At 35.8% G+C, this 12,741-nt stretch overlaps 1 protein-coding gene across 2 annotated transcripts in view; it reads right to left on the bottom strand.

Annotated features, from left to right (window-relative positions):
- The window catches only part of PLPP1 (phospholipid phosphatase 1), a 104,347-nt gene that overhangs the window by 59,166 nt on the left and 32,440 nt on the right, over positions 1-12,741 (bottom strand). The window contains exon 2 of one of the 2 annotated variants that reach the window (XM_019982742.2): positions 8,609-8,763. The exons of the other annotated variant lie outside the window; for it this stretch is intronic. Within the exon in view, the coding sequence (XP_019838301.1) occupies positions 8,609-8,763 (155 nt within the window). The remainder of the gene's footprint in view (positions 1-8,608; positions 8,764-12,741) is intronic. 2 annotated transcript variants of the gene reach the window in all.

Genomic DNA, 12,741 nt, shown 5'->3' with positions numbered 1-12,741 from the left:
GGCATTGCCTTTCTTTGGGGTTGGAATGAAAACTGACCTTTTCCAGTCCTGTGGCCACTGCTGAGTTTTCCAAATTTGCTGGCATATTGAGTACAGCACTTTCACAGCATCATCTTTTAGGATTTGAAATAGCTCAACTGGAATTCTATCACCTCCACTAGCTCTGTTCATAGTGATGCTTCCTAAGGCCCACTTGACTTCACATTCCAGGATGTCTGGCTCTGGGTGAGTGATCATACCACTGTGGTATGATCTCTGTCATGAAGATCTTTTTAACTATAGTTCTGTGTATTCTTGCTACCTCTTCTTAATATCTTCTGCTTCTGTTAGGTCCATACCATTTCTGTCCTTTATTGTGCCCATCTTTGCATGATATGTTCCCTTGGTATCTCTAATTTTCTTAAAGAGATCTCTAGTCTTTCCCATTCTATTATCTTCCTCTACTTTTTTTTGCACTGATCACTGAGAAAGGCTTTCTTATCTCTCCTTGCTATTCTTTGGAACTCTGCATTCAAATGGGAATTTGACTCATTCGTAACTTACAACAATGAAAAGAAAACCAAAACAAAAGAATTCACTGGATTTACCTACTTTAAGCAAAACAGACCCACACCACAGTGAAGACAATGAGGGCCTGTCAAAAAGAATGTAAATAGACTTGGTGGAGTTAAAATCCCAACTTGGCCTCTTAGTAACTAAAAAAAAGAATTACCTAGCAACCTCAGAGAGTGATTACGAGGAAAGAATCTATAACACAGTAGTACTTCAGACACAAAAGACACTCAATAAATGACAGAACAAACACAGCCTTCCAATACCACATATGCAAAAATTCTAAACCAGTGAGTACTCAATTATAATCTTAGAGAACAAGCAAAATTTTATAGGTACCTTCAGAGTTGCTCCTTCCATCTCCCTGTCCAACGATTTCTTTCTGGATCCCACAGAACAGTTACTCTCCACATTGAAAACAGGAAATCTGCTGCTAAAATAATACCCGGGCATACTCCCCCAACTTACAGAGAAATTAATTTGAAAGAAATCTCATTTTTTCTCTCAAACGTTGCTAGCTTCTAAGAGGATGCTTTTAGGTATATCAGAAGACTAACACTCAAGTATAAGAATGTATCTGATTGAAAACATGCTTATTTAACTAAATATATGATTGGTGCAAATGTGCTTCAAAAATACAACATCCTTTATTGAGAAAATCAGTGAATCATTAGACCCCATACTTAATGTCCTGCCAGTGACCTCTGCTTATATTCCCCTAGATTTAATAAGATCCCAAACTAAATCACCTCTCATACCAGTCCAGCCCTCTAAGCCAAGACAGCCTTTGGAAAGTCTGATTAAAAAAGATTCCTCACTGCTGCTCACTGGAAGCTCAGATGGTAAAGAATCTGTGCACAAACAGGAGACTGGGTTCAACCCCTGGGTCAGGAAGATCCCCTGGAGAAGGGAATGGCAACTCACTCCAGTATTCTTGCCTGGAGAATTCCATGGACAGAGGAGCCTGGAGGGCTACAGTCCTTGGGGTTGCAAAGAGTTGGACACTACTGAGCGACTAACAACACTCAACCAGCTACATTCCCTGGTGACAGAGAGACAGCAACTGGGAACTGCCTTCTGAAAGTAGGTTACCTTAATCCCACACTTTGAACTGGTGTTGACCGTTCAGAATCCAAAAACAGATGTAAGAACACAAAAGATTTTATTTCTGCGAGTAAATAGCATTTTGTTTCTTGTCATGTTAGAAACACAGGTTCATGATAAAACAGTAAGTGGCCATTTTTAAAATGTTACCTCATTCTCACTCTAAATGTGGAAGGGTAAAGATAATTGACAAAAGTGGTGGAGAGCTTTATAAAATTCTTATTTAAAGATGGAGCCCACAATAATTTGGCTAGAATATTAAGTTATTTTCCAGAAAGCCAGATAGGCAATATAAGCTCTTAGTAACTACAAGGGAACACCAAGATGTTCTTTACAGGATAATACTTTTGTTCATACGCCACAATTATTGACTAAGGTAGTAAAAAAAAAAAAAATTCACTGTACTGCACTGGACATGTTTATTTTTTATGGCTTACATCACTAACCCTGCACTCCATTCACAAATGAGTTTAGTTTCACATAAACAGTTCTAAGTCTACACTTTTAACTTTAGGATTTTCAAATATTTGTTTAAAATAACTAGATAATAGGACTAAGTAATAAACAATGTTAAATCAGCTTTCATTAAAAGGCCTGCAATCCCTTATTTTAAAACCCAAAGACCTCAAAACCCTAGTTCTTTTACAACATTTTGGGACCAAAACCTAACCTGAACTTACCTAATGGCAAAACTTAACCCGAACAGATGAATGCCTTAGCCTTTATTTACCCCACTTATTTTGACTAGTCTTACTTCACTATTTAAAAATTAACATCTTTGATATACGGTACTGTTCTAAACCCTGCTGAAGGCATTATATAAGGTGTGTGAATCATATAACCTTTCAAAAATTCAAAAAATTCCGACTAAAAGAGTTCTGGATAATGGATGGTGAACCTGTATTTAGACAAAATCTTCACTGTTAAAAGATCCTTATGAATTCAACTCATTATTTTTCAGAGAGCCAAAAGAAGTTAATGGATTATATAGGTCTATTACATAATAAAACTTGAAATGGTAATGGTCCTTTACAAAAAATGAACTAAATGATATCCCACATGTATTTTTTTTTAATTATAAGATTGTGACAAGATTTCAGTTGCCTCTTTGCTTTTTTCATTATAAAAACTGAAAACTTACACTGAATTTATAAGTACTATCATGTTTTCTAAATTTAAGTCTTCACTAGATACATATTGTCATGGAGAAGGTAATGGCACCCCACTTCAGTACTCTTGCTTGGAAAATCCCACAGACAGAGGAGCCTGGTAGGCTGCAGTCCATGGGGTCACGAAGAGTCAGACATGACTGAGCGACTTCACTTTCACTTTCATGCACTAGAGAAGGAAATGGCAACCCACTCCAGTATTCTTGCCTGGAGAACCCCAGGGACAAGGGAGCCTGGTGGGCTGCCGTCTATGGGGTCGCACAGAGTTGGACATGACTGAAGCGACTTAGCAGCAGCAGATACTGTCAAACACTTTCATAAAATGAGTTAACAGGTGAAACATATGAAGCAAAGCCCTGAAATTTTACTTCTTATATCTTATCAAGTAATCTTATTTCTAGCAACAATGTATCAATTATTCACTATGAGGATAATTCCTTGTAGCAATCATTACTAATATTATTTAGACAAAGAGCACTGACATTTCACCAAACATTGTGAACATAATTTTTTTCTTTTCAAAAATTTTAAGATTAATGTACTTTTATTTCTTAAAGTAATTTTAGGTTTATTTTAAAAACTGAGCCAGAAGTAAAAGATATACTCCCTCTCTACAACTACCACCCTTAGTGTCCTCTATTTCAAAAAAATTTTATTGGTATGGTATATTTGTTATAAATGATAACCAATATTGATACATAAACTAAACTGCACAGTTTACAATTAAAGGTTGTTCTTTGTATTGTACAGTCCTGTTCAGTTCAGTTCAGTCGCTCAGTTGTGTCCGACTCTTTGCGACCCCGTGAATTGCAGCACGCCAGGCCTCCCTGTCTATCACCAACTCCGGGATTTCACCCAAACCCACGTCCATCGAGTCAGTGATGCCATCCAGCCATCTCATGCTCTGTCGTCCCCTTCTCCTCCTGCCCTCAATCTCTCCCAGCATCAGAGTCTTTTCCAATGAGTCAACTCTTTGCACGAGGTGGCCAAAGTACTGGAGTTTCAGCTTCAGCATCAGTCCTTCCAAAGAACACTCAGGACCGATCTCCTTTAGAATGGACTGGCTGGATCTCCTTGTAGTCCAGGGGACTCTCAAGAGTCTTCTCCAACACCACAGTTCAAAAGCATCAATTCTTCGGCATTCAGCTTTCTTCACAGTCCAACTTTCACATCCTTACATGACCACTGGAAAAACTATAGCCTTGACTAGACAGACCTTTGTTGGCAAAGTAATGTCTCTGCTTTTGTTATAACAAATATGTAATTATAATTGTAATCCATCATTACAATATATGGAACAGTTTCCTTCCCTAAAAATCATCTGTACTCCAACTGTTCATTCTTCCTCTGTCCTCCCACCAACTCCTAGTAACCACTGATTTTATTATCTCCATAGTCTTGCCTTTTCCAGAAAGTCATATGGTTGTTATTATACACTAGGTAGCCTTTTCAGATTGGCTTCTTTCATTTAGCAATATGTATTTAAGGTTCTTCCATGTCTTTTTATGGCTGGATAGCTGATTTCTTTTTAGCACTGAGTAATATTCCATTGTATGGAGGTACCAGAGTTTATCTATTCACCTATTAAAGGACATCTCAGTTGCTTTCAGGCTTTGGCAACTATGAATAAAGCCACTATAAACATCACATGCTGGCTTTTATACAGACATAAGTTTTCAACTCATTTGGGTAAATATGCAGGAGCTTGAGTTCTATAGTAAGACTATGTTTAGTTTTGTAAGAAACTACAAAATGTCTTTCAACATGGCTTTACATTCCCCTAGTAATGATTGAGAACTGCTGCTCCACATCCTTACAGCATTTGCTGTTGTCACTGTTTTGGATTTTAGCCATTATAATAAATGTACAGAGGAAACTCACTGTTGTTTTAATTTACAACTCTTTAAAGAAATAGGATATGGGGCATTTTTTATATGCCTCTTGGCCATTTCTATATTTCCTGCATTAAGGTGTCTACTGAGATCTTTTCCCCACATTTTGACTGGATTGTTTGTTTCTGTTGTGCTTTAAGAGTTCCATTATCAGATATATGTTTTAAAAACATTTTCTTCCAGTGTGTAGCTTTATACAGAGCAGAATTTTTTAATTTTAATATTTTAATTAAGTACAATTTATTATTTCTTTCATGGACCATACTTTTGTCTAAAAACTCACTGACAAATCCAAGCTGCAAATTCACTTTTAACTACAAAAAATTTTCAAGAAAATGTCATCAGTTCAACCGATTCATTAGGACCTAAAAAGGTAGAGTATATAACATCCCCAGCGAGAGTTTTTAAAATAGTATTTATGAAAGAGGAAAATTAATGTATGAAATATCAACACAATGTCTTCACTTTTACCTAAAGTATGACAGATGACATGCCCAAAATAAGTCATACTGAATACTCTACTTTCAAACTTGCTGGTCCACAACAGAAAAACACAGACATTATCAGACTAGTATTTTCATGTACTCAGAGATGAAAGGTTTATTTTTTTAAAAAAAGAAACATTTTGCCTATGCTATAAAAAAGGAATTAATGAAAAAGATAAATTTGACCTTTTCATATGTTTTAACATAACTGTATGTGAATCTCATTGCATGCATCAAAAATATATTTGGTCATTTTGCCAGTTCAATATTTAACAAATTTAAAAATTATGTCAATTCTGCTTTAAAAAGTAGTAACAGTAGAGGTGTAACTCTGGCTGCAAGTTTAGAGTTTGGGTGGATTCTGGGAGTTGGTGATGGACAGGGAGGCTTGGCGTGCTGCAGTTCACGGGGTTGCAAAGAGTTGGACACGACTGAGTGACTGAACTGAACTAAAGAAGACTTAATTCCTGGTGGGAGGCAAAATGAACATTTTCATTTCAATTATCTCCTTATCACATATAATTCACTAGAAAGAGATTTTAGAGGATCTCAAAAATCAGAATTCCCATCCAGGAGTAATATTTAATCCATTCAAATCCTGCAGATTTGTCAAGATACATGCAGTAGAAAAGTCAGAAGATAATGTCCACTAATTTAATAAAGCTATACTCAGTGAAGCAGTTCTTGGACCACTTAACCTTAGCAAAGGTATTCCATAACATTCCCAGAAACTATTTTTAAAAAGAAAATTTCATGAGCAGATATTTCCCCCTATGAATCCTTTTAAAAGCCATAGCATTTGGAAATGCAGTGGAATTTGGTAAGCTTGGCTAATGTGAAACTAACTGAGCTTTAGTTTTCACTATTGGCAGTATATATTCAATATTTACATAACTTCTCTTTCTTTTAGGTTCATCCAATATATTAAATTTTATCAAAATATTTTTAAGTGTTCTGTAAAATGGATATACAACAAATACTTAATATGTCAAATTTACACATTATCTCTTCCAAAGGTAGTATAAAAAGTTGTTTTAAACAAAGAAAATGTCTGTGATTATAACAAATTACTTAGGGATGCATCTTATACTACTTCATTTTGTGACAGTTACATAGAGAAAGAGTGCTGGAATACATGAACTGATTAAAGCAGAGCTTTTCATAACAATGCAGGAAAAAGTACAGTTCCACATCGGAATAAATAAACAAGGAAATAAAATTTTTTCCAACCTAAGAAATGAAGCTCCTTAACACCGTCTTTCATTCTAATAGACATTCTCCCATATTTTAAGATACCTTTAATCATGATTACATATTCAGTATATACTATCCCATTCTTTTCAAAATAGCTTTTGAAAAGCTATTTTAATGAGGCATCTGATGCTAAGACATGACTTGAAGACACACTGTATTTCCAAAGACTTAATCTGAATTTTCATGGTAGTAATTATTACTAAACATAATTGACAATCTTATTCCATTTCCCATTTAATGGAATTAAATATTTCTATCTGTATTTATTAAACACCCATTACATACCAAGCAATGTGCCTGGCACTAAGGATACAAATGGAGCAAAACAGACCATTCCTACCCTAGCAAAGCTTACTGCCTTGTGCTGACTGGGAGTAAACTGGGAAAAGGCAGCACAGCACTTATGTCAACATGGAAACAAAGGAGCTGAACTCTTCAAGTGTGGGCAACAGGCCCTTTTGATACCAGTGTTTTGGACTAGTACAGGAAAGGTGGCACAAGAGACTTGCCACGCCATAAAACCCAAAAAACACCACTGTCCTCCTACAGTACAGGGCACTTACGGTCACTTTTGCCATATACAGCACTTTAAAGAAAGAAAGACAGAAAGTGAAGTCACTCAGTCGTGTCTGACTCCTTGAGACCCCAAAGACTGTAGCCCACCAGGTTTCTCCGTTCGTGGAATTTTCCAGGCAAGAGTACTGGAGTGGGTTGTTGCCATTTCCTTCTCCAGGGGATCTTCCTGACTCAGATCAAACCTGGGTCTCCCGCACTGCAGGCAGACGTTTTACCGTCTGAGCCACCAGGGAAGCCCTTATACAACACTTTACTTATAGATTATTTTTACAGTTTATTAAAAAAAAACACACATTAACCCATCCATTCTTTCTTCTTCATAGCAATTTTTTTTTTGCCATCTAAGTAGCTACTCAAAAAAGTAAAAATTGGGCCTAATCTACCTCCTTTGGGACAGTCACCTAAAGAAATATGATTTTTTCAAACTATATGCCAAAAACAAAGAACTTGAGAAAAATTCAAATATCTATAGTAAATGATCTCCTTCATCTTCCTAAACATGGCCAAATCTCAAATTTTACAGATATAGGATAAAATAATTCAACCCCCAAACTTATCCTGAATTGTCTTTTCCCTCAGACATTAATAAAGAGAGTAAAGTGATTTTTAAAAATTAATCTGAAAGCAATTAGAATACCAAAAAGAGGAAAATATTTCTTTGAAAATAGGGGGTGGGGGGAGCCAGTCTGTCCTACTGTGGAAAAACAAGGCTTCAGAGTCTGCTAAGACAATAAAAAAAATTAAGTCAACTACCTGGGGAAGGCAAGTGACAAGAGACAGTGATTAAAAGAGAAGTATGGCATGATCTCTGCTGGACGGTTCAAGACACTCAAGGAGGTAAACCTTTACTTTGCTTCTTCTCATCTAATTCCAGCTCACACAGAGAGACATACGGTAAAGTGCAGAAATCAGAGACAAGGATAAAGAAAGTAAGCACAATACCTTAAGTGCCAGTCTTAAGCTAGTCTGTGAAATTTAACCTAGAAGGAAAGTTTCCAGTTGCCTAACATAATGAAACCCAATATTAACTTACAAACTGATGACCTTTCTAAAATACAGTACAACTTTAAAAAGTGATATAGTTTTGATATATTCTGAGGACTTGCTTTTGCACATGTATTAACACTCTTTCTGATGAGCTGTTTTCTCAAATTTAACAAATAAATCTCTCTCCTTTTTTATGGGCTCAATTTCCATTTAATATGATAAAACAAACTTAATCTTAGTTTCAGCTCTGCCATAAAATAGCTTACTGGGCTTGAGCAAGTATCTGGGTTTAAGTTTCTTTACTTGTATACTGAAAAGGGTTGATTCAAATGACTTAAATGAATTCTTCATTCTAAAATAATCATTCTATAATTCCTTATGATGGCATCGAGTTGTTTGGGGCAATATCTCTCTTTAACTGGAGAAATACTGCCCTGGACTGAAGCAGTGGGTATATTCTTCAAGTAATCACTTACCACATCAACACCGGTGAAGACAATACTATGGATTTACCCCCACCCCAACTCGATCACTTCATACAGTCTCCAGCACAACAAACCCATCACTACCTACTTATTAATTTACTTACAGAGGAAATGGGTAAACCAAGTCCCACTGTGCTGAGGACAGTGGTTGTGATGGTACCGTCATGGTACGGATACTGGATGCTGTTGTCTTTACAGAAAAAGCCTCTCTGAAATGGATCTATTTGGCCCAAATTTAGAACAGCCATAGGCATGGAAGCTGTTAGGGAAGGGAAAAAAAGATACACGTGGTTAAATTCAATTCACTTCATTAGGAAGTAAAGTCTACTGAATGGGATGCAAATTTTACCTATATTTTGCCATTTCTGAAAAAGGATCACTATTCCATTATATCAAAGACTCAGGAAGGAGGCAACCATGCAGCATTAGCTTGTCCGTATCAGCCCCACCTTTATCAAGTTTAAATTCTCTTATTTGCGTTGACCTCTGATTTTAGGGACAGTCAATAAAAGAAACCCCCAGGGAAGAGAGAAAAGATACAAAATTTTGTTTCATATTAAAATTTAAATTAACAGGGGTAGAAAAAATAGAAACTGTAAGGACAGAAACAAGCCCTTTATTTTCCAAAAACAAATTAAAGATGGTTTTTATTAGCCCTGGCAGGACTCCAAAATCACTTTAACAAGCTATATAGGAATAATGTTCATTTGAAAATTTTCACCCAAATAAAATGAAAGACCAAAGAGAAGTTAAATAAAGTTAGTAGCTTCTTAGCATGTTTAAATTTATCACACTTTTAGGCTTTGTTTTATACAATTTAAACATTTAAGCATCTATTTACTATATCCTTGACACAAGGCTATGCCATAATAGAGGGAACAATAGTGTAAAACAGGCACTCAGTTCAAGAACCTAAATTGTACATGTGGAAACAGAATGCATACTCAAGAAATAGTTTTGAAACTAATAACACTAAGACAGATTTTTGAGGGATGATTAAATTGTTTTATATCTTGATTGTGATGGTAATTCCACAACTCTAAACATTTGTCAACACTCATAGAACTGTACCCAAAAAAGTAAATTTTACTGTACGTAAATTTTAAAAGGAACACCATAAAAAAAAAAGATTAATTTCTAAAGTGGTATAAAAGGCCCTATAGGAATTCAGAGGTCAACGTGAACTGGAATAGTCAGAAAAGACTATTAAAGAACAGGCAACTAAGTTGAACTTAAAACAGCACATAAATCACAGGCAACAGGAAGGGACTCAGGAAAGCACTTAGTAGTAGAGGGATGCAAGGGCAGCATGACATCACACCAACAAGAGCACAGAGAACCAGAGAGAAGTTCTCAAGGTACATAACATTTTATAACAAATGTGTACTGCGTGCTCACACATGCCAGGCACTAGGCTCTAAAGATTAACTTGATTAATCTTAAAGATAATTTCACTTCCCCCTTTTTTCACATAAAATTATTATGAGGCTTTAAGAAATGGGGGAACTTGCTGGAACTAGTAAGTATCAGAACCAAGATTACAGCACAGGCTGTCTGTTCCTAGAGTCAGTATACATATAGTGCCTCCCATGGAGGCCAGTGATGGGCTAAATTAACAGAATTCTGACAAGGAAGATGACTTAAGTGAAGGGGAACTATCCTTTGAAAAAGTTTGTTCAATATAAAATATATGCTGTGTTCATAATAAAATCTCAATGCTAATGAAACAAAATCTTCGTTTATGCAGATTACTCATAATTCTGCAACTGTGTGGTTTTTCATGGGAGGAAGACAGGTTGAGATTTGGGGGTTTAAAAAAAGAATCATGTTTTTAAAATACTGGCCTAAAAAAGGATTTGTCCTGGAGGAAATAAAATATCACTGTCCTCTTTTGTACAGGGTTAGTAACAGGGTAAAATAAGAGGTTTTAAAAATTAACTTAAAAAATTAGAAAAGGGAGCATTAATACAGCTTTGAAATAATCTACTAATTAAATGATAAGCAGTGTGCTGACAGTGAAAACAGAAAAAGATGCATGGAAGAGTATTTTGAATATCGAAATGACTTGACTTGAGGACTCATCACAATTGTTGAGGCAGACCTGAAGATGATACTTCAGGCTTCAGAAGTAAGGAGAATGACAGTCCCATTGACAAAAATGTGAAGTTGGATGGGGAGCTGGTTTATGATGAAAGAAAATTAGTTGAGTACTGAAAATATTGCCTTTGAGGTGACAAAGGCACCTTCTTAAATGCTCAGCCTCATCTAGCCCTTAAAGCTCTGATCAACTGAACCATTTGTTGTTGATGGAACATACTATGTTTTCAAAACTTTAGGTATCTACGTATATGTTCAGCCTTCTGGTGGGGATATCTGTCCTCTCGTTTCAAGTCCAAGCCAGGCACTCCCTACTTATCTGTCCCATGGCACCTTGGACACACATACATTACACAGTATTTTAAATTACTTTTTGCATTCTGTCAACAACTTGAAGGCAAAGACTATATCACCCTTGTATCCCCTGACCAGGCATACAGATGGATTTTAATAAATATTTACTGAATGGCTACGGGAACATAATACAGGATGAAGATGAGAAGTAGAGAGAGATTTGCAAATTGTTAGCAAACTGTTGGTAACTTAAGCCAGGAGAATGAAACAGCTCTCAGAAAGCCTAAAGTCAAGACTAATAAAGATTTAAAAAAAAAAAATCAGGTAGGGACTAATAATCATAGTGAAATCATGAAAAGAGACTGCAGGAGAGATAGGAAGAAAAGATGATTACACACTCTAGATGGCAGGGGCTATTGTCTGTCTCGTTCAGCAGAATACATTGGCCATTCTTTAAGCACAAGAATGAAAAGAGAAGTCAATGTTGTTATACAAAAGCCAATGAAAGTAGCTTAGAGTATCAAGTCTATATCTAGGTAAATGTAGGATTTTAAAGCTAAGACTGAGGATGAGAACTGAGTAAAGACAATGAGGTCTGAGGAAAAAGATTGTCATATTTAACTCTGTGAGAGTATCTTATACCACCTCCATTAACACAACAATATCTTTATGAAGAAAATTCAATAATGAGTTTCAATATTGAGTTGTCATTGTCTAAGTACGAATCTCTTTCTTCAAGTTTAAATATATCACAATGACTTCCTCTACTGCTCATATGATTTATATACATAAACACGCATATGCATGCATACTCCAATGGACTGAAGTGCTTCTGCCCCCTGCCAAATTCTTATGTAGAAGTTCTAACCTCGAATTTTACTATAATTGGAGATAGGATTTTTAGGAGGTAATTTAGTTAAATGAGGTTATAAAGGTAGGGTCCTAATCCAATAAGATTGGTGGCTTTTTAAAAAAAGGAAGAGAGAGATCTCTTTCCACATGCACACATCTAAAGAAAGGCCGTGTGCGGATACAAGAAAGTGGCCGTCTGCAAGCCAGGAAGAGAGAGCCCTGACCATGCTTGCACCCTGATCTCAGGATCCCAGCCTTTAGAACTCTGAGAAGAAAGTTTTCTGTTGTTACGCCACCGAGTTTATCGTGTTTTGTTATGGCAGCCCAAGCAGACTAAGACACACACATACACACAGGATAGCCATCCCCCTAGAGTACTCGACTCTAAAAAGCAATGAAATATTTCTATCTATACAGAAATTAATTTCAATGGTAGTTTTTTAGGGTAGTAATAGAGTTCTGTATCAAAGGTAGTGTTATAGGAAGATTCTTTTCAAAATAAACTCTTTCAGAGGACATATACTCCTTCCTTAATATATAAAGGCTATAGAAACATTTTTTGACCCTAATCATAACTCTAGAATATTTTTTTCTTAATTAAAATTCTCTTAAGAGAAGTCACTTTTTAAAATCTCAATTCTGCTAATAAACACATTTGTTAGCCACTGTATGTCTGCTGTTAGTGCATCTCTTCTAAGCTATATTGAGGAAGACAAATAAATGAATACCTACATTCTCCTCCAATTAAGTAATAACTGAAATAGCTCCCATTTTATATACAGTACATATTTTCTTAAAGACAGGTTTTACAAAACAATCCAATGGAATCAATCTAAAATGCATTTTAAAGAGAATTATAGTTAATTTCTAGTATGCTGAAGCAAAGGTAAAGAAAAACAAGTTCTAAGTTAACTTTTTGAAAAGAATGAAATACAAATCTAGATGTTATTAAAATGACTATACTGACTTCAGTACCTACTACCTTCACCCATTT

The sequence above is a fragment of the Bos indicus genome, chromosome 20 (assembly GCF_029378745.1).
Source record: "Bos indicus isolate NIAB-ARS_2022 breed Sahiwal x Tharparkar chromosome 20, NIAB-ARS_B.indTharparkar_mat_pri_1.0, whole genome shotgun sequence".
Classification (NCBI taxonomy): Eukaryota; Metazoa; Chordata; class Mammalia; order Artiodactyla; family Bovidae; genus Bos; species Bos indicus.
The sequence above is the reverse complement of the archived record's forward strand: the minus strand, read 5'-3'. Positions and strand labels throughout refer to the sequence as shown.